General features: G+C 49.2%; 1 protein-coding gene across 2 annotated transcripts in view; it reads right to left on the reverse strand.

The window, feature by feature from the left end:
• LOC144828401 (NFX1-type zinc finger-containing protein 1-like) overlaps positions 1-24,492 on the reverse strand; it is a 1,040,362-nt gene that overhangs the window by 135,258 nt on the left and 880,612 nt on the right. For both annotated transcript variants that reach the window (XM_078686524.1, XM_078686523.1), the window contains exon 21: positions 17,560-17,705. In XM_078686524.1, the coding sequence (XP_078542650.1) occupies positions 17,560-17,705 (146 nt within the window). The remainder of the gene's footprint in view (positions 1-17,559; positions 17,706-24,492) is intronic.

Raw genomic sequence — 24,492 nt, forward strand, 5'->3', positions numbered from 1 at the left:
AGGGAAGGGTTAGCGTGCCATATTGTATAGGGGCTGTTTTCACCTTTGGGGATTAGGCTTTAGGGTTGAGGTCGGAGTGTAGGCTTGTATTACTGTTTAGGGCTTAGGGGTTAGGGAAGGGTTAGCGTGCCATATTGTAGGGTTCAAGGTTTAGGGTTTAGGGTCGGGTGAAGGGAAATGCGCATAAATTGCTATGTAATACCATGCGGGGTGTCTGTATGCGATGTTACGGTCTTTCACATGCATGCCTATACCAATGCGACGTAACGGTATGCGATGTGATTACTCACGATGTAAGGGCACATGCGGTGTAATAACTGCGATGTAAGGGCATGCGATGCGAGTGTTTGCGATGGATCGTCATACAACCTTTTATGTAGCCACTAATTCTATGGCAGGACCAGAGGCGAGGATTACGCTTTATCTTCCTTTGTTTTTATTAACAGAAGCCATTACTTATAACCTTGACAGACTTCATTTCCCATAAACCCAATGGAAAAAGTCATAGTACAACAAATGTTAACATCCAATCAGATGATGCCAGGACCCCTCCTCAGTCCCACAACACATTTGCTGCCTCCTCTTTCTTCACTGCTCAGCAACCAAGTTAAGTGCCTCCAGCTACTTGGCCTGTTTATTTCTGCAATTTGTGAAGATTTGCGTATATGTTAAACGTTCCTAGCAGTGTTCAGACTTTGTGTCTGTTCAGATTCAGTACTTAGCCGCGGGAAGGGAAGGCTTGTAGCTCCTCCGCGGCCGCTGTCAGTTTCACTTGATGCGCTGTGAGGCCTGAGGCCATTGGGGTGTTGGCCTTTGGCCACCAGGGGGCGCCACACTCCAATCTCGCTCTGCGCATCTCACTGACTCGCGCCCATTCAAGTCCCTGTAATTTGATAGTGCGTCTGGCCGGATGCTGATATCAGCTTGTGCCCCAGAGGGACAGTATATTTCGGTGCTCAGCATGTTTTGCCTCTAACAAACATAGACACCTGCCCAGGCAAGTCCTTCTATCTAAAGTAGTGTATGTCGGTGAGTGGTGTCCTGCAGGGCCCTGTTATTGGACCCCTGGGTTCCAATAACCAGTTGGGGAAGACCTCCACTCTATAGCCCCCATTGGATCAGTGGTCTCCAGCATATTTGCTCCTTCCATTAGCCCTGTGCTCCTCTGGGACCAACCTAGTTGGGAATCCCCATTTGGTGTCAGGCATTAATTTGGCTAATATGAGTGATATAGAAGAGACTTACCTAGAGGAGGATACCACTACCTACCTCCCCATTGACGACCACTTTTGCTTGGTTATGGACACCTCCATTCAGAAAGCAGTGGCACTGGCAGTAGCCCCTTCTGGAGAAGACACGTTTGCAGTATGCAGAGCGCTGCTTGAAACCCCTACCTGGGAGGGAAGTTAATCTAGGCCCAGATTCACCCTCTGGCTCAGAGGAAAGCAGTCATTAATCCTCGCGGTGCTGGACATCTTGAGAGCAAACGCAGACAAGGGCGTTCTTCAGGCCCTGGTGCTCTTGGACCTGTCGGCCGCGTTCGACACGGGTGATCATAAAACTCTGATGGACCGCGTCGAACAGGCCGGCATACGGGGTTCCGCCTACAATTGGATCAAGTCCTTCCTTGAAGGCCGAACCCAAGAAGTACGACTTGCCCCTTTTACTGCCCCTAAGATTGCCACCACGTGCGGGGTCTCATAGGGCCCGTCCCTATCTCCACACTTGTTTAATCTCTACCTCCTGCCCCTGATTCACTCCTTAAGAGACAGGAAGGTAACAACTTTCAACAACGCTGACAATCTTCAGCTTGTCTTCACCTTGGACAACTCCCCAGACTCTGTCCATGAATTCCAAGCCACTATGCTCCACATCCAGCGCTGGAAGGACCTTAAACTCAACACTGGCAAGACTGAGCTAGGGTCCACACTATTGGCCGACAGAACTAGGATCACCCCCCACCCCTTCCCCCTCCATGAAAAGCCTTGGGATCACCATAAACGCAGATCTCTCGCTTATAGGACAAGTAGGGGCAGTGGTCTCTACCTGTTTCTTCCCACTGCGCAAAATTAGGAAGATTGCCCACCTACTGACCCACTCAGCCCTCATACAGGTTGTGATAGCCCTGGTTTCTCGTCTCGACTTTTCCAATTCTATCTACCTCGGCCTGCCACTGTTCTTACTCAAACGTCTCCAAATGGTACAGAACCAGGCAGCAAGACTAATCCACAAACAACCAAAATGGCAATCTGCCAGACCCTTGCTATCCAAACTTCACTGGCTACCTATTTCCCAACGCGCAGCTTTCAAGACAGGGTGCTTAATCTTTAAGGCCCTGCACTGCAGTGGAGTCCCAAATTCATCAGCCGCATGATTGTAATTCGTGCCCCACTACGCAACCTGCGGTCAGCCCATCTTCAGCTACTGACTACCCCTGCCCTTAAACGCAAAGCCAGGGAGGGTGTAGGTTCTCCTATCTTGCCCCTAAATTCTGGAACTCCCTACCACTAGCGATCTGGACTTGTGACAACCTGTTGGGGTTCAGAAAAGCACTTAAAATTGGGCTGTTTGAGCAAGCCCACGCGTAATCCGTCTCCGTCTTGAATTGCCCAAGATCAGCGCCATGAAACCTCCTGGTGACTGTGCGCTTTAGAAATTTCTGCTAACATAACATAAAATAACCTCTGGCACCTCTCACTCCAACATGCAGGAAGGACCAGCGGGCAATGCCACCTAGGACACATTGGATATGCTTGATTCAGAGAGCCTCCTGCATCCCTGTTCCTCAGGATGGCTACCTGCGGACAAGGAGTGTCCACACCCATCTCTGGGAGATAAAGGGACCCTCACGCCAGACATAGCAGAACGCATGGCCACCTTCCTGGGAAAATACATGCGACACCCCAAGAAAGGGATTGACCGGTCCTGGCGGGCTAGCCGGGACAAGCCCTTAAACCTGGCGGGCCCTCTAACGCATATTTTGGATGTGGCGAAGGATGCCGAAGCTTCAGGGAGCCTTATCTCTCTTGATGTCCCATGGTGTTAGACCCAATGTGCCATCATTCTCCTGGGGAACGTGAATTGCGTCATCTCCACTAAGAGGCGCTGTTCGCTCCTCATCAAAATCGACTCTAAATTGAGGGATCTAGCCATCTCAGAGGCAGGACCCATTGCCAAAGGGGGGCTGTTCTGGGACCCATTCATAGGGAACTGGGTAAATTTGTCCAGACCTTAAACTCCCAGGATGAAGCACAGGCATCCATAAAGCGCATCTGTACGCATCAGGAGGTTTTCACCATTACTGGCCGAGGTAGGGGCAGTCAACAGGCCGCACCCAGCCTGAACCAAAGGACAGGACAACAGGAGCGGGTGGTACCAGGATGCATCCAAGTTTGGAAACTTTTACCCCTCCCGGGGGTACCCCTGGCATTGCTGTGTGAGAGGAGGGCAATGCGGAGGCAATACCCAGGGAACCAATTTAGGTGAGTGTTCCCTCACAACTCCTGGGGGGCAGACCTGGGAATTTATTCCACAACTGGAAGGCCCTCACATCTGGTTTCTGGGTCCTTTAAACTATGCGGGGGTTCCACATAGACTACTATGACTCCCCTTACCAAGAAAGAACCCCGATCCCCCTAGTCTTCTCTCTCGCTCACACGGCTCTAGTGAACACGGAGGTACACAAAGGGTCAATTGTGAGGATGTACCTTCACAGCAGGCAATTTTGTAAGCAATCTCTTCTTCATAGACAAAGGGGACAGTGGCCAGAGGCCGGTAATCAACTTGAAGGAATTTAACAAATGGATGGTTTACTGGGAGTTCAAGATGGAGGGCATCCATCTGCTCTGGGATGTTCTCCTTCCCAACGATTGAATGGTGCGTCTGGAACTCAAGGATGCCTGTCTCACAGTCCCAGTTCTCCATCCTCACCTTGGCTTCCTCCAGTTGCAGTGGTGGGGGGAGACCTTCGAATTCACCACACTCCCTTTCGGTTTGTCCTCTGCTACTTTGTGCTTCACCAAGTTGATGCTTCCAATAGTCGAGATCATCACGGCTCGAGTGTACACCTCATAATCAACCTGGACAATGTCTTCCTAATGGCCCAGTCCCTTGAAGTCCCTTGCAACTTCTGAAAATGCGGTCTCACTCCTAGAGTCTCTAGGATTCATATTAAACCAGAAAAAGTTGGCTTTTACCCCCTCTCAGTCACTGGTGTTCTTGGGTTTCAATGTGGACTAGGTTTGGGTCACCCTCAGCCTTCCTTCACGGAAGATAAACAAGATCAGACACAAACTGCATTGCCTGGCAACCCAGCCCTCCACCTCCCCATGCCAGATAGCAAGATTAGTGGGACTCCTGCCATCCTCGATCCAGGTCATCTTCCCGGGCCCCCTTTGTAATTGAGCCCTCCAAATATTAAAGACCTCTCATCTCAGAAAGGGACTGACATACTTTGAAGTAGTCCCTTTATTGGAGGACACCCGGGAGGAGATCCATTTGGCATGGCTGACATGGAGGCCTGGAATGGCCGAGCGATCTTCGGCTCCCTTCCTGACCTGGTCATAGAGTCCAACATCAGTAGCAAGGGCTGGGGAGCGAGGTGTGGGAGTTCTCCACCAACGGAGATGGTCGTACTAGAAAAATCAATGCAAATGAATTGCCTCAAACTCCTTATCCATCAATCAGTAATCTTATGAAGCATGACTACTCACCCATGAGGGTCTCAAGGCTCTGAGTTGGGGGCAGGGGGGTCTGTGGTTCTGTCAAAGAGCCAGGTTTAGAAGTCCTTCCTGAATTGTGGCTGCCATGGTGATTGCCTGAGGTTCAGAGGCAGGGAGTTTCAGGTCTTCGCAGCGAGGTAGGAGAAGGAACTTCCTCCAGCCATGGTCTAGCGGATCCGTGGGATGGTGGCCAGGGCTAGTTGGGCAGAGCAGAGATGTCTGGTGGGAGTATAGCAGGAGAGGCGTGGTTGAGGTATGCGGGTCCGGCATCGTGTATGGCTTTGTAGGTGAGTGTGAGAAGGTTGAAGGTGATACTTTTGTTGGCAGGTAGCCAGTGATGTGGGTGCAGTGTAGGATGTTAAGGATGAGTCTGGCGGAGGCGTTCTGGACTGTCTGCAGTTATGTTTTGAGTTTCTGGGTGGAGCCAGCATAGAGTGTGTTGCCGTAGTTGAGTCTGCTGCTGACGAGATCATAGATTACTGTTTTCCTGGACTTGGCAGACAACCACTTGAAGATCTTATAAAGAAAGCAGAACATGCGGAAGCAGGAAGATGAAACTGCGTTGATTTGGTGATTTATTTTGAGTGAGGAATCCAGGATGATGCAGAGGTTTCGTGCGTGGTCCGTGAGTGTGGGGGGAATTCTGAGCACTGCGGGTCACCAAGAGTCGTCCCAGGCGGAGGGGGAGGAGCCCCGGATGAGGACTTCAGTCTTGTCTGAGTTAAGCTTGAGGCAGCTGCCCTTCATCCAGGTGGCAACTGCCTTCATCCTGTTGTGGAAGTTACTCTTGGGGGGATCTGGGTTCACCTGTGAGGGAGAGAACCAGCTGGATGTCATCGGCAAAGGAGACGATGTTGATTCCCTGGCTTCTGACGATGGCTGCAAGGGGGGCATTTAGATATTGAAGAGGGTGGGGCTCAGAGAGGATCCCTGAGGCACTCCGCAGCTTATCTCTGTGGGTTCTGAGTTGAACGGTGGAAGTCTGACTCTGCGTTCTGCCGGCAAGGAAGGAGCAGACCGCGAAAGGAGCGGGTTCTTTCGCTGTCCACTGCTGGACCAAGGATTGACTGCAGTGCTGTGTCCTCCACAAGATAGACGATGTGGCTGCAGTCCGATATATAAATTACCTCGGAGGGACTCACTCTAAGAACCTTGCGGATATGGAGGGCTAAATTTGGGATTACTGCCTGCAGAAGCAAGTCTCCGTAATGGCAGAACATCTCCTGGGGGTGGCCAGCCAAGTAGCCATTTGGCACTCAATTGACCTCAGAGACGTGAGCCTCTGGTGTCTACATCTGCCGATTTTCCAAGCCCCATGCGAACGGTGATACCCGTTCCCGGTGGATCCCTGTGCATCCCGTCTGGTTCGCCAGCTCCTGAGATACTTCAGTTGGCATCCATATCTGGAGTCAGCGGCCACAGACACATTTCTCTAACATTGGCAACCTGAACAGGGATACGCCTTCCCTGCATTTGTGAACATCACGCACCTCTCAGCCCAAGTCAAGCATCAAGTGGCAGACATCATCCTAGTGACTCAGATCTGGAGACCTCAAGTCTAATATCCAGTTCATCTGGAACTTTCTTGGGATTCTCCAATCTCTCTACCCCTGTTTCCGGATCTCCACCGAGATCCAGAGGAGAATCCCCGCCCTCTGGTGCTGGAGTGGTCTGTCTCTTATGGCATGGAGGATTACAGGGAATGCTGGAAAGTCCAAGGCCTTTAGAGACAGGCTGCATCCCTCCTCTCCAAGGCACAGGCAGACAGCACGGTCAAGCGTTATCGATTGGCGTGGACTAGATATACGAACTGGTGTCATGCACGATGTCTGGATCCCGTGGGGGTGGAGATTTCCACATCCTGAATTTCTTTGCCTCCTTGGCTTCAGAGGGCCTAGCCTATAGAATGATCAATACTGTCAGATCGGCGATCTCAGCCGGCCTTTCACAGGCGGGCGAACACCCAGTCGGTGAGCACCCGTTGATGTGCAAGATCTTGAGAGGCAGTTGCCTTTCCCTTCCTCCAGAACCCATATACTCTGTTCTCTGGGATGTTAACAAGGTTCGCAACTTATTTATGTCTTGGTCATCAAATAGATGCCTAATCTCTTGTTGACCTGTCTCAGAGTATTTAATCTGGAAGGGGTCACCTTCCATATTTCAAGGAGAAATGTAACTCCTGTTTGGTTAACTATCCTTCTTTTTCAGATTCCCCAAACATATGGAGAATATAAACTGCTCATAGCAGTACGCAAACCGTTCTGAGCGGTCTCTTCTCCTACAATTACTAGATGAATTTCGTGGGCCATGCAGGAAGCTGGCAGGAACATCAAAATGTTTGGGGCAAACTTTTCCAGAAGAGTGATGGCTTCCAAGGTGTTCTACCTCGGGGCTCACCGGAAAGATTTTCTCATTTCCGCCGACTGGTCCTCTGACTCCACCTTTAAAAGCATTTACTTTAAATCAGTCCCCACCATTGCTTCGCTGGTTGTGGATAAGCTTTAAACCAGTGAAATCATCACCTCCGGTCCTGCCATAGAATGAAAAATGTCCTAGCTATCGTAACAGAAAGTTTCAATTCTATTAGGAGACAATGATTAACCCACCCGCATGGCTTCCCCCCTTGAGTGAGATATGCTTTAGTTAAGGTGTTTATGGAATTTCCTTTCACTCGCATGTTCATGGGGTTTTAACTAATTAAAAACATCTTGTGCACGCACGTTGATTTGTGTTATATAGGTTTTCCTATTTCAAGCTTCATACACATTTTTTCAATTTGCTCCTAGGATTCGAAGGGTCAAAACAGGATTAGGGATGTGCTGGTCTCACACAAAGCTGCTTTCCACACCCTGTAGTGTGCCTCTAACCCGGCCAGGGAAAGGCAAGATCTTGTGCAATACAGAGACTTTTCTTTGAAGTTTACCATAGCTACAGAACACTTCTGGACTAAGAGGACATTCTCCCAGGGAGACGAGCTGGATTATGTAGGAGGAGAATTACACTCTGGCTGTTGTTTTGTGTGCTGGCCTGCTGCTGTTGTCCTGGGAGTAAAAGGACTGGACATTGCCTTGTACATGCTGCTTTCCAAGGTTCTCCAAGGGCTTGTGTATGCTTGTCTCCTGTTAAGAAGTCTCAGGGCCAACAAAGACTTAGTCTGCAGGCCCTGAACTCCTAGGGCTGGGAGTTCTGACTGACCAAGTAGTGCCAATTCCAGTTCTGGGCCCTTGGAGGTAGTTTTGCTGCTAAGAACTTAGAAAAACCATCCATCGACTCTCAGCAACTGTTTTTCAGACGCAGCACCGCCATGCGGTTGAAAAATTAACACATCGCTGATGTGCGGCTGAAGAATTGACCTAGTGCCTGCCATGCATCTGAAAGCTCACAGCACCCAGAGTCCCGGGCACTGCATCAACGACGTCTGTGTCACACGCTCCGAATCGGGCGCAGGCTCTGCTGTGTGGCTCAAGATATCAACGCATCACCTGCTGCACGACTTGGAAATCAACCCAGCATGTAGGGATTTTCGATGCTTTGTCCCTGGGCGCAAGGTTTTTCATCAATGTGCCCCAGCAGTAAGGAACCGAGGCTGTTCGTCTGGGTATCGACGCATCACCTCCCATGACAGTGAGGAACCAACACCTTCCCTGACAGTAAGAAACTGACGCATCACCTCCCCTGGCTGTAAGGAATTGACACATTACCTCCCTTGGGAGTAAAGGAAAGATGCATCACTTTGCTTTTCTGGTGCCTCACTTCCCCTGCATTTGTTTTCATTTTTGTTTTTGACGCATCCCAGGCACTTTGTTTTAAAAGTGATGCATCCATAGTTTCATATGGACTGAACTATTTTGAACCTTTTAAAAGTGATATCTTTACTTTTGTATGTTGCATTTTTGTCGTTTTAGTCTTGTGTTATTCAATAAAATATTGGTTATTTTTCTAAGCAGGTGTTGTGTCAATTTGTATTGGTTTCACAGTGTTAATGTGTGTGTATATACAAATGCTTTACACATTGCCTCTGAGATTAGCCTGACTGCTCGCGCCAACCAAGATGGCCACCTGGTAGGAGCTCTAGTCCGGAGCTCCCAGTGCTGGGGATCCCCTGTTGGGAATTATCCCTGATAACACCCATCTTTGGCGAAGAAAAAGAGTAACTGGAAAACGAGTAACTGGTCTCACTCAAAAGTAACTGGAACGTCGATGAAATTTGCGTACCTGGAGCACTGGCGGCTGGGTCCCCCCTGCAACCCTCATCGGAACATCGGAGGACCGGAACTCCGCTGTGGACACTGCGGTCGCTGAGGAGGCTGGTAGCGGCTAGTGAGCAGGAGGCTGTGGGCATCAGAGAAGCGCTATTCGTCGGGGCCCGACACTGCCGTGAATGCCTGCCTGTCAACCACCGGTCACAAGCGGTCACGTCTGGCACCGCCCGCAAGGCATCGGCTCCTCTCCGGTCTCCCCTGGCGGCGGGCTGGAGCCTGCCGGTACTGCCTGCCGGTGCTGTGGACACTTCCGTGCAGCCCGTTGAAGTACCGTTGCAGTCGGGGGCCTCGACACCGCCCCGACACTCCCCCGACACTGCCGTGCACCCTTGGGTCGCCTGGAGCCTGCAGAACGGAGGTGCTGCGGGAGGTGCCGACGGTGGAGGCGGCGGGCACTGCTGGGGCCACGGAGGACTGGATCCCTCCTCTGGAGCGTCAACCCCCGGTCTACGCGACCCGCGCCTGGAGACAACAGAGCGGAGCTCGGGAGCCAAAACCGGGAAGTCAGTGGAGCGCCTAATGGCGGCACTGTAGAGGTGCTTCTGATTCGGGGCACTGGCGCGCTGTTGGATCGGTGCCCTGAGGCGGGCGGGAGTCGGAGGACGACAGGAGCCTGTCCCGTCTGCGCCGAGTGCTGGGAGCGATCTGAGGAGTGGCGCCGCCGCCCGGGGAGCTGCCGGAGAGGAGCCCTGAGGCAGACGGGATCAGTGTGGACGGCGGTCGGCGGGAGCTCGCCCTTGCCTCGCCGGGAGCTGGAGGTGACGCCGCTCGGGGGGGGGGTGCCTGGGTGAGCTCTGGGGCAGACGGAGATGCACAGGGGAATTGCAGGATGGGGGAGACAGTCATCGGGAGGCACACTGCAGCATTCATCGAGGAAGTGGGGAGTGCAGCCCTGATGCTCTGACCATACACGAACATTGTCCAGCAACCTGCCAGAGAGCGATGCACACGGCAGCTGTGTACACTGACTAGACCATCGTTGAATAACCTTGCTATCAACATCGGCGCACTTGCTGAGCAGAGCTCACAAGGAAGGTATTTATTTACCCCACTCGCCTGCACACATATTTGAAAAACCTCCTTTATTCAAAATGGCCGGGGCCATAAAACTGTAGTAATAAATCCCCTCCTATACCTCTGGTGCTCACGAGGCTCCTCAACCTAACTCCCCCACACAAGACTTCCATTGCTGAGATAAGACTCCCTCCCAGCAAGCCAGGAACTGGGCCTGCTCAAATAGAAACTGAAACTGTACTTCCCTGTTCTCAAAACACCACAACAGACAGAGGACTACCGTCTCCATCCTCCCTATTGGGCGGCCATTTTAGACTGGTTTCTCTCTCTTTGGCGGCCATCATGGACTAGTCATTCCCACTATCTGGCCATTCCCTAAGACCTGGCCTTTTTAGACAGCGCACTTTACATAGCACTGTTTTCAAACCCTCGTGTGATTAAGTGCCTGCCTATTTTTGCAGTACTATACCTCTACTTGTATTTTGTACATTTTTACTTACATTTACTTTATGTATTTAAACATTCGTGTGATTAAGTGTCTGCCTTTATTGCAGTATTATACCTCTACTTGTATTTTGTACATTTTTTGTAACCTGCACACATCTCACTTTTCTTCACTGGTAATGTACAGACTGAGCGCTACCTCAAATTTTTCTGGCGGATCACTAGTATCAATATTCAAAGCTTCAAATATATCAAAGCCTCATGCAGCTTTTTGGTGACACCGGTATTTTGTCTCAGTATATCATCAATATTATCCTTTTATTTGGGTACTGTACATCTCTGTAAGCTGCATCTATTTCACTTTTATTCTGGATATGCACCGTTTGATACCACTTATATTTTTGTATATTTCGGTACATTGTGTAAGCTGTACCGTCTGCTACCTCATATATCTTTGTTCATTTGTGTACATTGTGTAAGCTGCACCCATTCTCACTGTTTATTTTTGGTTTTGCACAGATTGCTACCTCTATATTTTGGTTATTTTTTACTCACTAGTGTCACTTGTGCACCACGTAGCTTACTGTCTGCATTGTGCTTTGCACAGATTGCTACCTCTATATGTTGGCTATTTTTGTTACTCACTAATGTCACTTGTGTACCATGTAACTTACTGTCTGCATTGTTCTTTGCACATGTGTATCACTATCGTCCACCCTCCCATACCCACCTTTACCGCCACACACACCTATGCCGCCATCCCAACATGGAGCCCATCGGCAAGCACACATATAAAATCAACTACCCATCCACACTCACCAAAAAAGCCGCTAAACGCTTTAAACACAACTTCCTGAGGTCCCACCCTGAAACCCCCTTTGTCGACACCTACTTCTCACCCGTCAATGGATCCCTGAACATCGATATCATCTTCCACACCTCCCGCAGAGCTCAATGGAGAAAAACTTTCCTCACCTTACTCACTGTCTCCACCACCAGGAAATCCGCTCATGGCTTAACTCTCTCCATCACACCATCCCAACTCTTCCTAGGCAGAACCACCATTACTATCTACAATAACGGGATTGTCCTAATTCAATCCACAGACAGGAACCTGGAACTACTAGACAACCTGTTCCCCACTTTCAAAGAGAACCTCTCCAACCATCGGACTTCCACTCACATCCCCTCCAGTAATATCACCCCTGACTTCACAGCCCCCACCGACAACCCTTCTAACCTAGCTCAGCACCAGAACGACATGCACCTCACCACTTCCCCCACCACACCAGTCACTCACCCACCTGCTGTAACCAGCCCACACTCCGCAATCACAGACACAAATATCTCCCCATCATACACCAGCCGCCCCCACACCTCCATCCCTGGGACCCCCACTCATAACACTCCCACTCCTCCTCTCCCCCCTGACTTCACAGACCCCGCACACAACTCCTCTAACCTAGTTCAGCACCAGAACGACACACATAGCGACAAATCCCACACTCTGTCCCCCCCTCTCTCAGCCCCCACTCCCACACGCTAACTAACCATGCAGAGCACACCACATCTACTATCTTAACTCCCCCTCCCTACGACAGGACCATCTCCAACCCCAGCTCCCCCCCCACTCTCAGCCCTCACTACCCTTCAGGCTCCCCCATCACCACCATCATACACTCCACTTCCACCCCGCTCTCTCCGCCTGCCACGAATTCCCTCCTCTACGCCACCAACCTCCTCCGTACTTCATCCACTCCCTTCGCCCCCTTACCCTCTCTCCTCCCTAACACCAACCCGTACGACGACATCACGGAGCCCTGCATGAACACCAACCCTCCCCCCCACCCGCACGATAAGCCCCAGGTCAGCCACTCACCCATGACTTCCACCCCCAGCACTAACACTTATCCCACGTTGGACAAGATTATGTCCTCCCTCCTACAACTCAAAGAAGACATGCACACCATCAAAGAGCTACTCACCACACCCCCTAGACTCACCTCACTCACCACCACCCCCCCCTCTCAACTTGCTCTCCTCCCGTCCTGACGACGCTCCTAAGCTACGTCCCTCACACAGGACCGCGATCCATGCCCACAATCGCAAATCCCACACTCTGTCCCCCCCCCTCTCAGCCCCCACTCCCACACGCTAACTAACCATGCAGAGCACACCACATCTACTATCTTAACTCCCCCTCCCCACGACAGGACCATCTCCAACCCCAGCTCCCCCCCCACTCTCAGCCCTCACTACCCTTCAGGCTCCCCCATCACCACCATCATACACTCCACTTCCACCCCGCTCTCTCCGCCTGCCACGAATTCCCTCCTCTACGCCACCAACCTCCTCCGTACTTCATCCACTCCCTTCGCCCCCTTACCCTCTCTCCTCCCTAACACCAACCCGTACGACGACATCACGGAGCCCTGCATGAACACCAACCCTCCCCCCCACCCGCACGATAAGCCCCAGGTCAGCCACTCACCCATGACTTCCACCCCCAGCACTAACACTTATCCCACGTTGGACAAGATTATGTCCTCCCTCCTACAACTCAAAGAAGACATGCACACCATCAAAGAGCTACTCACCACACCCCCTAGACTCACCTCACTCACCACCACCCCCCCCTCTCAACTTGCTCTCCTCCCGTCCTGACGACGCTCCTAAGCTACGTCCCTCACACAGGACCGCGATCCATGCCCACAATCGCAAATCCCACACTCTGTCCCCCCCCCTCTCAGCCCCCACTCCCACACGCTAACTAACCATGCAGAGCACACCACATCTACTATCTTAACTCCCCCTCCCCACGACAGGACCATCTCCAACCCCAGCTCCCCCCCCACTCTCAGCCCTCACTACCCTTCAGGCTCCCCCATCACCACCATCATACACTCCACTTCCACCCCGCTCTCTCCGCCTGCCACGAATTCCCTCCTCTACGCCACCAACCTCCTCCGTACTTCATCCACTCCCTTCGCCCCCTTACCCTCTCTCCTCCCTAACACCAACCCGTACGACGACATCACGGAGCCCTGCATGAACACCAACCCTCCCCCCCACCCGCACGATAAGCCCCAGGTCAGCCACTCACCCATGACTACCACCCCCAGCACTAACACTTATCCCACGTTGGACAAGATTATGTCCTCCCTCCTACAACTCAAAGAAGAAATTCACACCATCAAAGAAGACATGCACACCATCAAAGAGCTACTCACCACACCCCCTAGACTCACCTCACTCACCACCACCCCCCCTCTCAACTTGCTCTCCTCCCGTCCTGACGACGCTCCTAAGCTACGTCCCTCACACAGGACCGCGATCCATGCCCACAATCGCAACAACCGCACCCGCCGCTCTCACTGGACCGCGATCCCTGCCCACAATCGCAACAACCGCCCCCGTCGCACATGCAACCCTCTTTCGGATCTCTACACTCTCTCCCTCCTCCGCACCTATGACCCAGCTCCCCTAAACATCACAACCGCCTCGCACCGCCCCATTCCCACGACACACTCAAATCCCCGTAGACCCTCCACTCTAAACAACAGAATCTCCATCCCGAATAACCTTAGAAAAGTCCCCCTCTCTCTAGTACCCTCTTCCTCCCCTGACACACCCCGTCTCAAATGCACTCTCCTAAACTGCAGATCGGCTTCTAGACACTCCTCCGCCATCGCTGATCTCATCCTAACACTGGACCTTGACCTAATCATCCTGACTGAAACCTGGCTAACCGATTCTTCTACACCTATAATGGACATTCTGGTTCCCCCCAACTACCACATCAGTAGGCTTGACAGGTCTGGCAAGATAGGTGGCGGAATCGCATGCATATACAGGAACAGCCTTTCGGTTCTGAAAGTCTCCGCGCCTTCCCTACCCTATCCAACTTCCTACGAATACATCTGCCTCGATATCATCAGCGATGGCAAACCGATATGCGCTCTTCATGGCATTTACCACCCACCCAGAGACAACCTCATCTTCGCCCAACAAATCATGGACTTGATTTCAACCAACGCCGGACGACAGCTCACCCAAATATACCTTGGTGACTTCAACCTCCATTGGAATGATCTCAATGATGCGGTGGTAAATAGTCTTAAAAGCTTCCTCAGCGCCCTGGACCTCACACAATTATGCACCAGCCCGACCCACGAGAAAGGTTCTATCCTCGACCTTATCATCGCCAAAGAGGACGCTACTCAACTTGAGTCTATCCAACCCTGTGACTGGTCAGACCATCATATTGTCACATTCCACATCAATGAAAAAGTCAAACTCAACTCGGTTCAACCCTCCAGACCTAAAATCTGGAAAAGAGACCTGAAAAAACTCAACCCATTCTCCATACCCCCGAACAGCCGCGACCTCCTACTCCCGCCAACGGGCGCTACAGATGTCCAATCCCTGACTGACCACTATCTCAGCGCCATGACCTCAATAATTAATGAGGCTGCTCCCATGCAGCTAAAAAGAGTCTCCGCTAAAATCTCCAATCCATGGTACGACGGGAGTCTCAATGAAGATAGACGAGCCATGCGAATGGCAGAGCGCACCTGGAGGGCAGCTCCCTCTGCACTGCACCTGAAAACCCTGAAGAAAAAGAGAAACGCCTACTTCAGGAAAATAAAGCGCTCAAAAGCAAACTTCTTCAGCCTCCAGCTCGACCAAGCAAAAAACCGCCCAAGAAAACTGTTTGAGTTAATCAGAACACAAGCCAAGGAACAACCCCAACCTCTCAGTACCTTGCACGAAGCACCCTCCTGTGAAGACTTCGCCGCTTTCTTTACCCAAAAAACTGACAACATAAAGAATGATCTCCGCACTGACGCAAGACTCCACACCACACTCAACTGCATAACACCCACCGAACCTAAAAACAATGCAACATGGTCAACCTTTGAAACCTACTCCGAAGAAGAAATAGGCAAACTGCTCAGCACCTTGAAACCTTCCAATCACCTCACGGATCCCCTCCCTGCTAACGCTGTCAAAGATTTCACCCCACTGCTCCTTCCACTCTGGACTAAAATTATCAACAGCTCGCTCCAAGAAGGAACCATCCCTGACTCCCTCAAAGTTGGACAAGTCACACCCTTGCTAAAGAAATCTACTGCCGACCCATCTGACCTAAACAACTACCGTCCCATTACCAATATTCCCACTCTCACCAAATTATTGGAAAAATGCGCACAACTACAACTGACTAAACACATTGATCTGTTTGATCTCCTCAACCCTCATCAATCAGGCTTTCGAGCAGGACACAGCACTGAAACTGCTATGACTCACATAATTGACGACGCCCTTCAAATCCTAGATCAAGGTGATACCTGCCTCCTCATCCTTCTTGATCTCTCCTCAGCATTCGACACTGTTAAACATGAGAAGTTACTCGATCTTTTGAACACAAGAATGGGTCTTTCTGGGACTGTTCTCAAGTGGTTCACCTTCTTTCTACACAACAGGTCGCAGAAATTCAAGAGTAACAACCTGATGTCCTCTCCAATACCTGTTTCGTTAGGCGTCCCCCAAGGATCCTCCCTATCACCAACTTTGTTCAACCTAGTTATGGAACCTCTCACCACCTTGCTACAAGCATCCAATGTACTTTTTCACATGTACGCAGATGACACCCAACTATATCTCAAATTACAATCCCCCAATGACATCTTACTCCTGAACTCAACGATCAGAAGCACCCAATCCTGGCTTGCTGATAATCATCTCAAACTCAATGCTCTGAAAACAGAATTCCTGCTGATCTCACCTCCCGCGAAGATCTCTATCACTCAAACCTGGCTTAAACAGTTAACTGCACTCAATGTCCAACCCACCATAGTGGATTCAGCGAAATCCCTAGGCATAACTCTCGACTCCAATCTCAACATGCAGCATCATATCAGCAAGGCTACTAAGGGAGCGAACTTCCAAATCAATCCCCTGAGGAAACTTAAACCCTTCCTACCAGCCAAAGATTTCCAAACTGCAGTACAAGCATTAGTAATCCCGCGAATTGAATACGGCAGCACCGCCCTCTGCGGTCTCCCGTTAACCACTACTGCACCCCTAAGAGCCTCTCTAAACGCTGCAGCGAGACTCATCACTGGATCAAAAAAACACTCGCATATCTCCCCTGACTTGAAATCACTGGACTGGCTGCCTTTTGAAGCCAGAATACATTTGAAAATCGCCTGCATGACACACAAGGCTCTACACCTGAGCTCTCCCGTATACCTCACTCAGAAGCTGTCAATCTCTGGCGGCTCTAGAAACACTAGAGGAACAAACAATCTTCTGCTAAAACCTCGAAGATTCCGGAAGGAAAAAACCTATAAACGCTCTTTCTCAGGAATGGCACCCAGGATCTGGAACTCACTCCCTCCTGAAACCAGGCTCATCTCCTCCATCACACTTTTTAAGAAAGAAGTAAAAGCTATTTTTATGGCCAAATACACTTGACCTATTAGCTTGGAACTGGAAAGACTCTACACCGATCTGTATTATTCTGTTCGAACTCTATGACTATGTATTTCACCTGTATTATTGACGCTACTGACTATCTATGCACACATTTAACTGTAATATTTATATTATTGATGCGATGTACTACTTTGCTCCCTCACGTACCTACCTTTCCCACTTATTATGTTTAATTTCACTCTCTTGTTGGTATTACCGGCTTTGTAAAGCGCTCTGATATCTGCAAAGATCTTGTTCGCGCTATATAAAACTTTCAAAATAAATAAATAAATAAATAAATACCATAGGGGTGAGCAGGGGTTATCTTATCTGTGTAATCCCCTTACCCTGACTAGAGTGAGGTTCCCTACTTGGACAGGGTGCAAACCACTGCCAACTAGAGACCCCATTTCTAACAGTAGTCCTCACCTCCGCGTCCTTAATAGAATTAAAGCTTTCTGTTATGATAGCTAGGACATTTTTCATTCCTGTTATAAGCTGCACTGTAATTACAAGATTTGTGGTAACTCTGTGAATCGGGAGGTTGCCCTCGGACACTTCGGCTTCTGAACAATGTATTAGATTTGACTATAATGCCACTGGTGCATGGTGATGAATAGTCTTCACCTTGTACGTACCTGCTTGTGGTCTCCGATCATGATAAGGTGCTCGCAGGATGTGTTCAGGGTAGTCAGGACATGAGCCTCCAGCACTTCTGCTGCCTCCTCGACCACCACAATCTTTGGCTTGATCTTCTGGAGAAGACCCCTGTACTTGGCCGCGCCTGCAAGGACATAAGGCAAGATTGTTATCGTTAAAGTGCTTCTGCTGAGTGTGGAGCTTCTAGTACAGATGAGGCTTGCACAGATGAGTCCCCCCAGTAACACGGGACCCCAGCCACTGGATCCCATGTAATTCCGCCTGACTAATATGTCAGTTCGCATTGCCAAACTAGCTGGGTAGGAAATGGACGTTCACAAACAATTTGGTGGTATAATTGTCCCTGTGCCAGTTTGGCTGCAGGTGTAGCAGACCTGTTTCCTTCTATATCAATGTTTGTAGGAGGGCCGTACACCTGCACCCCTGTGTCTACTGCTATGGTGTTGTCCATGTGAGGCCCATGCGCCTGCCCGTCTGGATATCTTTACACCAGGTCTGCTGATATGCCCTTGCCTGTATGAGGCCTTTGTGCAAGCAAATCAGCATTGCAATCCGTCCTCTCTACTGCTGTGCCCACGTCAGTGTGATTCTACATAGTGGGAATGAGAATGCTTGTGTGGACAGCAGTGTGTGTACTTCCTCCCAAAGCAGTCAAGCACTGGATCCACAAGCTGTGACTACTGTTTTGTTTCATGCACCCCCCTAGTTGTCTAGAGCCTGTGCACCCACTGCCTGATCTCAGCAGTGCAGCACTTGTGGCCCGGGTGAGTGTGCCCACCGCTTGACCTCAGAAGTGCTGCACTTGCGGCCCGAGTGAGTGTGCCCACTGCTTGACATCAGAAGTGCTGCACTTGCGGCCCGAGTGAGTGTGCCCTCTGCCTGACCTAAGCAGTGCTGAGCTTGATACCCGAGTGAGTGCGCCTGCTGCCTGACCTCAGCAGTGCCAAGCTTGCTGCCAGAGTGAGTGCGCCCGCTGCCTGATCTAAGCAGACCTGAATTACTGCCAGAGTGAGTGCATCCTCTGCCTGTCATAAGAAGTGCCGAGCTTGATACCCGAGTGAGTGCGCCTGCTGCCTGACCTCAGCAGTGCCAAGCTTGCTGCCAGTATGAGTGCGCCCGCTGCCTGATCTAAGCAGACCTGAATTGCTGCCCGAGTGAGTGCACCTCTGCCTGATCTAGCAGTGCCGACCTTGAAGCCTGCTTGAAGCCATATAAGCCAGAGAACTGACACAGATTATTGGACTTTACTCATTGAGAACAATGAAAATCAGAACAGGGATCCTGCTGCAGTCTCATGATAATTGCACCTGTGCCCCATTGTACATGTTTCCCTCCCCCAGCATAACACAGAATTAGAACAGGCTACTAGATACACTTTTAGAAGTATTGTTAATTCTAATCTCAGATCACGCTCTATCACCAGGGCAGTTTCTTATCTATGTCATGTCACGTCTGGCGAACATACTATCCTCGAATTATCCGGCATTAGTTGTCTTAATTGAGGTTTCTGTCATAGATGAAATTCTCTGGCCCCTAATTACTAATGTTTTTACTATCCTTGTCTGGTGGACCAGAAGATAGTGTTATTGGGTTCTTGGTTCTTCTCTGAACTGCTGAAGCGATGACTGAATATGGTTTAGTATAACCAGTGAGACTTCCTGGAGCTGAATCTAGAGCCTTGTATTCTTTCTCCATATGCGGCATCACCCCTGGAACTGTAGCAAGTGTTTTCATTAATTTTTAACCTTCAGACATAATCTAAAATTGGTATGGATTTAACAGCCTTTCGAGGATGCTCTTTAAAGTCATGAAGAACACATGGTTGGTCTACAGACTTCATTGGTAGCTTGAATTTCTTGGCATCTATTTCTATTTACAAATTACATTTAGAGATATTACCTGCAGAGTCCTGTGAATTTGGCTCACCATCAAGTCCACATGGGACAGTGAATTCCCATCCATTATCATCTTGACCACCATCGTCTTGTGGAAGATCACCCTCCTCCATATCCGAAATACAGAATTATTGGTGTCAACATCATCCATTTTCGCACTAGGAACAGGTCTGGAAGATGGTTTCTTTGGCAGTGGCGGAAGAGTAAGTGCTGACGGTTGCCGAGAAGGCATAACAGGTTTAGGGGTATGTGGAGGAGGTGGCAGAATGGGTGCAGCAGGTAACACCATCTGAGGATTACTAGCGCGATGCAGAGGTAAAAACGTATTAAAGTATCCATCATCTGCTGCAACATAGGTAAAAACTGGACATCAGGTTCCCTATAATACCTTGGTGGTTTCTACCCCATACCAGTTTGAAAGGTTTAGGACTAATAATCTTGTTGATACTCATATTTGCTTTAGGATTCATTATCCTTCATTTCTTCTCCAAAATCTGGAACATATCTTATATTTAATCGTGTTATGCTGTAAGGTGGCAGCAAGGCATAATTATTAGCTTCCTTTATTTTGGTTCGACTGGAATATTTGTGCTGGAGGTAAATTTGACACCTTCAATGTTGAAAAACATCTCTTTTCAAGTTTGCCGTTGTCGCGGTCAACGCTGATTTTGCTGTAGATGGTGTTGGCAATGGTATGAATGGTAGTCGACAGTATGAATGTCACCTACAGTATGCATGTCGTTGACTGATCCGTCAATGGTGTGCGCATCGATGGCAGGGTCAGTTTCGTTGGTTTTGTCATTGACACTCTCGACGTCGATGATGTTCTCTATGAATAAGGAATAACGTCAACCTCCTTTGTCTGTCTTTAAGAGTGTTAGTTGTAAAAGTCTTGCAAATATCACATTTGGGTGCTTTATGATTTGGGGAAAGGCAATCAATACATTGAGAATTTGGGTCATTAGTGTAAATCTTCTTGTTTCCACAAGATGAACATGGTTTGAAAAGCGATAGCTTATCTCTGTCAGCCACAGTGACAGTTGTTGACAGTTGCCTGAGAGATTAAAGATCTCACTGGCCCAGAATATATATAGAAGCATCCTAAAAAATAACTCACAGTACATCAGTGCTGAAGATAGGGTAGTCCAAATCCAGGGAAGATCAAAATAGTAACAATTTCAGGTTCGCTGAAGGCTTAGAGCAGAGCTCTGCCAAAGGACTGCCTCACACGTGCTGTAGAAGGTTTCTTCTTGGGGGAGTAAGAGAGCGTAAGCTTCTACCTTGTTGGCTGGAGTTTGGGTTCCTTCAAATGAGGTGGATATGCTACTAAATAGTTAATGTTGTTTTAGGCCTATAGCCATTTTTATTATTACTGAGTTTTTATAAAGCCCGTAGATACCCCTGATCGCTTCCCAGGACTATGGCCATTTTTAATACTGTATACTGCTGTTTTAATGTGCCAGGGATTCGCAGCCTGATGACGGGGAATGATTAATATAAGCAGTCGTAGGCTTACAGACCAACATCGTAATAGGCCCCTAAATGTATATTAGCATTTGGCAACAACAAAGAAAAAAGCAAACGAAAAAAGCAAACTACACATTATTCTGATTTTTTTTTACTGTGCTACACAACTGGCGTTTATGATGTGTTATGTTTGTATTTCAGTTTTTTTTTTCAATTTCAATTTTTTTATTATAAAATGTGCATATCAGAAGATATATACAGTACAGAGTAATGCAAAAAGGGGGAGGGGGGTTACAGTTGAGTTGGGCTTCTTGCAGCTTGGTTGTGCACTATATGTAGCGCCATGGTTACACACTATACATTATACATTGAGTATACTGCGCCCCCCTGGTGTGAGAGAAAGAAGAGAAGAAGAGTGAAGGGGGGGGGGGTATCTGTTCTGAGCTGGTTAGGTTTGGCGTGTCTCTAGGTGTGTGTCTAGGGCTTCCCACATGTCATTCTTGGCGTTGTGTTCCTTCGAGAATTTGCCGGTGATGTTGTCTGCGCCTCTAAGGAAGGTGACCCAGTTTATCCAATTTTTGAAGGTTGCCTTGGCCGTATTTTTCCAGTTTGTTAGTATGATTTTCACTGCCGCTGTTAGTAGGATGTCCACTAGGTCTCTGTCCTCCTTATTCTCTAGACAGTCTGACATGAAACCTGTGGCGAGACTAACAAAGCTTATTGGTATGTTTTTCCCCATGATGTCGTTAATGAAGTTGTTCACTTTCTTCCAAAAGTTTTTAACCTTGTGGCACTCGAAAATAAGGTGTTCTAGGCTGCCGTTCTCTTTATCGCAGTTCCAGCATGTTCCTGTGTCTCTTATACCTGCTTTGTGGAGACTTGCCGGGGTCCAGTAGGCTCTGTGAAGGAGCCAAAATTTCGTTTGCGCCAATTGTGGCGTGACTTTATCGGTTGTGGCTGATTTCCACAGTTTGCTTTTTTCTTCCTCGCTAAGTTGTCTTGTTGTCGGTGCTTCCCATGCGCTTATCACTTTCTTGTTCAGTGTTGATGTGTTTGGGCTCAGTAATCTGTAGATTTGTGCTGTTTGGTGGCCTATGGCGTTGAGGTTATCCATGTACTGGATGATGGTTGGTGGTGTTTTGCTTAGGTTTGTCTTTGTTGTGGCTGTTTTGATTTTCAGGAATGTGTATAGTTCTATGTCAGGGAGGCTGTATACCTGTTTGAGATTCTGGAAGGTGATCGGGGAGTTTTTTGTTTCCAGCTGGGTTGGCGTGGTGACCCCTCTCTCCATCCATGTTCTGTTGTCTAAGGTCTTCCCCTGGTAAAGTATCCTTGTGTTGAACCAGATCGATTCCCAGTTTGTCCCCCTGATCCTTTGTCCCATAAGTTTGTCTACTTTCATTAGGGCGTCTTTGGTGTGTTTGATAATGGGATTCAGTCTGTGAGGGTGCTTGTTTGCTGTGAGCATTGCTATTGGATTTAACCCCCCAAGGATGTTCCTTTCTACCTTCAGCCACTCCGGTTCGTAGTCTTGTGTGTTTGTGACCCAGAATATTCCTTGCTTAGCTAGGCAGGCTGTTTGGAAGTTCTTAACGTTCATTATGTTTAGTCCGCCCAGGGCTTTCGTTAGTCTCAGCTTCTGTAGGCTGATTCTTGGTCTCTTGTCCCTCCATATAAATCTGTTTATTAGTTTGTCTAGCTTCCTGTGAAAGTCTTCTGTCATTGCTAGAGGCAGAATGCTGAATGTGTAGTTGACGGCTGGTGTCACCATCATTTTAATTGTTTCTACCCTCCCCCACCAGCTGATATATTTGGGCGACCAAAGGTCCAGTCTCTCCTTTATCTTTTTCAGGGTGGCCTCCTCGTTATGTTCTAGCGTTGTTTTTAGGTCTCTCCCGAACAGTAGGCCTAGGTACTTGAGGGGTTTTGTTTGCCAGGCTAGGCCTGATTGACCCAGTACTGCTCTCGTCGTGTGTATATTCATTGGCTTGCACTCTGATTTGTCTCTATTGAGCTTGTAGCCTGAGGCGGCTGCGTATTTCCCTATGGTTCCCATTAAGGCCGTGATTGATGTGGCTGGTGTTGTGGTGGTGATGAGAACGTCATCTGCGTATGCTGCGAGGTTCACTGTTTTGCTTTTGATTTTGACGCCGGTTATGTCGTTGTTGTCTCTTATCATAGCTAGTAGTGGTTCTAGCGCCAGCAGGAAGAGACCCGGTGACAGGGGGCATCCCTGCCTTGAGCCTCGCTCTAAGGTTAGGGGCTCGGATGTACCTCCATTCACCACAACTCTGGCTCTTGGTTTGTTGTACAGGGCCATTACCATTGTTCTGTATTTAGTCCCTAGTTCGAATTTCTCCATGCCTGTGTCGAGGAAAGGCCAGGATACCCTGTCAAAGGCTTTCTCCGCGTCTAGCGCTATCATCACTGCCTGTTCTTCGCTCCGTGTTGTTTGGTTGATGAGGTGGCATAGTAGTCGCGTGATGTCTTGGGATAGCCTTTTCTTAATATAGCCAACTTGCGAGTTGTGGATGAGTAGTGGTAGGACCCTGTTCAGTCTGTTTGCCAGTATTTTTGCGTAGATTTTGCAGTCCACATTGATGAGTGATATGGGTCTGTAGTTTTGTGGGAGTTGCGGGTCTTTGCCTTCTTTGGGGATCACGATGATATTGGCTTCTGCCATTGAGTCTGTCATTTTACCTCCGCGGATGCAGTGAGTGTAGGTCTCTGCCATGGTGGGTCTCAGTTGTTCAAGGAATTTTTTGTAAAAGGTTGCCGTGTATCCATCAGGCCCCGGTGCTTTGTTCGGTGTTAGTTGGTTGACTGCTTCGTCGATTTCCGCATCAGTTATATCCTCCTCTAGTACCTCACTTTGCTCGGTTGTCAGTGCTGGCAGGTTGATCTTGCTGAGTAGGTTCTTCCCCCCCGTCGACGTCTAGGTTCCTGTCTGCACTGTATAACTCCTGGTAGAATTGTCTGAAGACTTCTAGGATCCCTCTGTTTGTCGTCTGTGATTTGTTAGCTTTGTCGGTTACTGCTGCGATCGAGTGCTGCCTCTGCTTCGCTTTCAGGTACGACGCCAGTTGTTTCCCTGCTTTGTTGGCTGAGCATACTTTTATGGCCTTGAATTTGTTTATCCATGTGCCCGCTCTTTCGCTCAGGATCTTGTTGAGCTCGTATTTTTTCTTTGTTAGTGTTGTTAGAGTGTTTTTGTCTGTGATGTTTGCGCAGTGGCCTTCCTCAAGGAGGCCGATTTTTTCTTCTAGTTCCCTTATCTTCTTGTTCCTGGCTCTATTCATTCTGGCCTTGATGTTAATCAGCTTCCCTCTGAGAGTTGCTTTTAGGGCGTCCCAGATGGTGCTCTTCTCCACTTCGCCGTTGTCATTGAGGTCTAGGTAGTCTTTAATGGCCCCTTCGATTTCCTTTACATTGTTAGGGTCCTGTAGGATATCGCAGTTCAGTCTCCATCTGCTGGTTGGTGTGTCGTTGTGTTTACCGCTCATTGAGAGTGTGATGTGCGCATGGTCTGAGATCGTGATTGGAGCTATT

The sequence above is a fragment of the Lissotriton helveticus genome, chromosome 4_1 (assembly GCF_964261635.1).
Source record: "Lissotriton helveticus chromosome 4_1, aLisHel1.1, whole genome shotgun sequence".
Taxonomy (NCBI): Eukaryota; Metazoa; Chordata; class Amphibia; order Caudata; family Salamandridae; genus Lissotriton; species Lissotriton helveticus.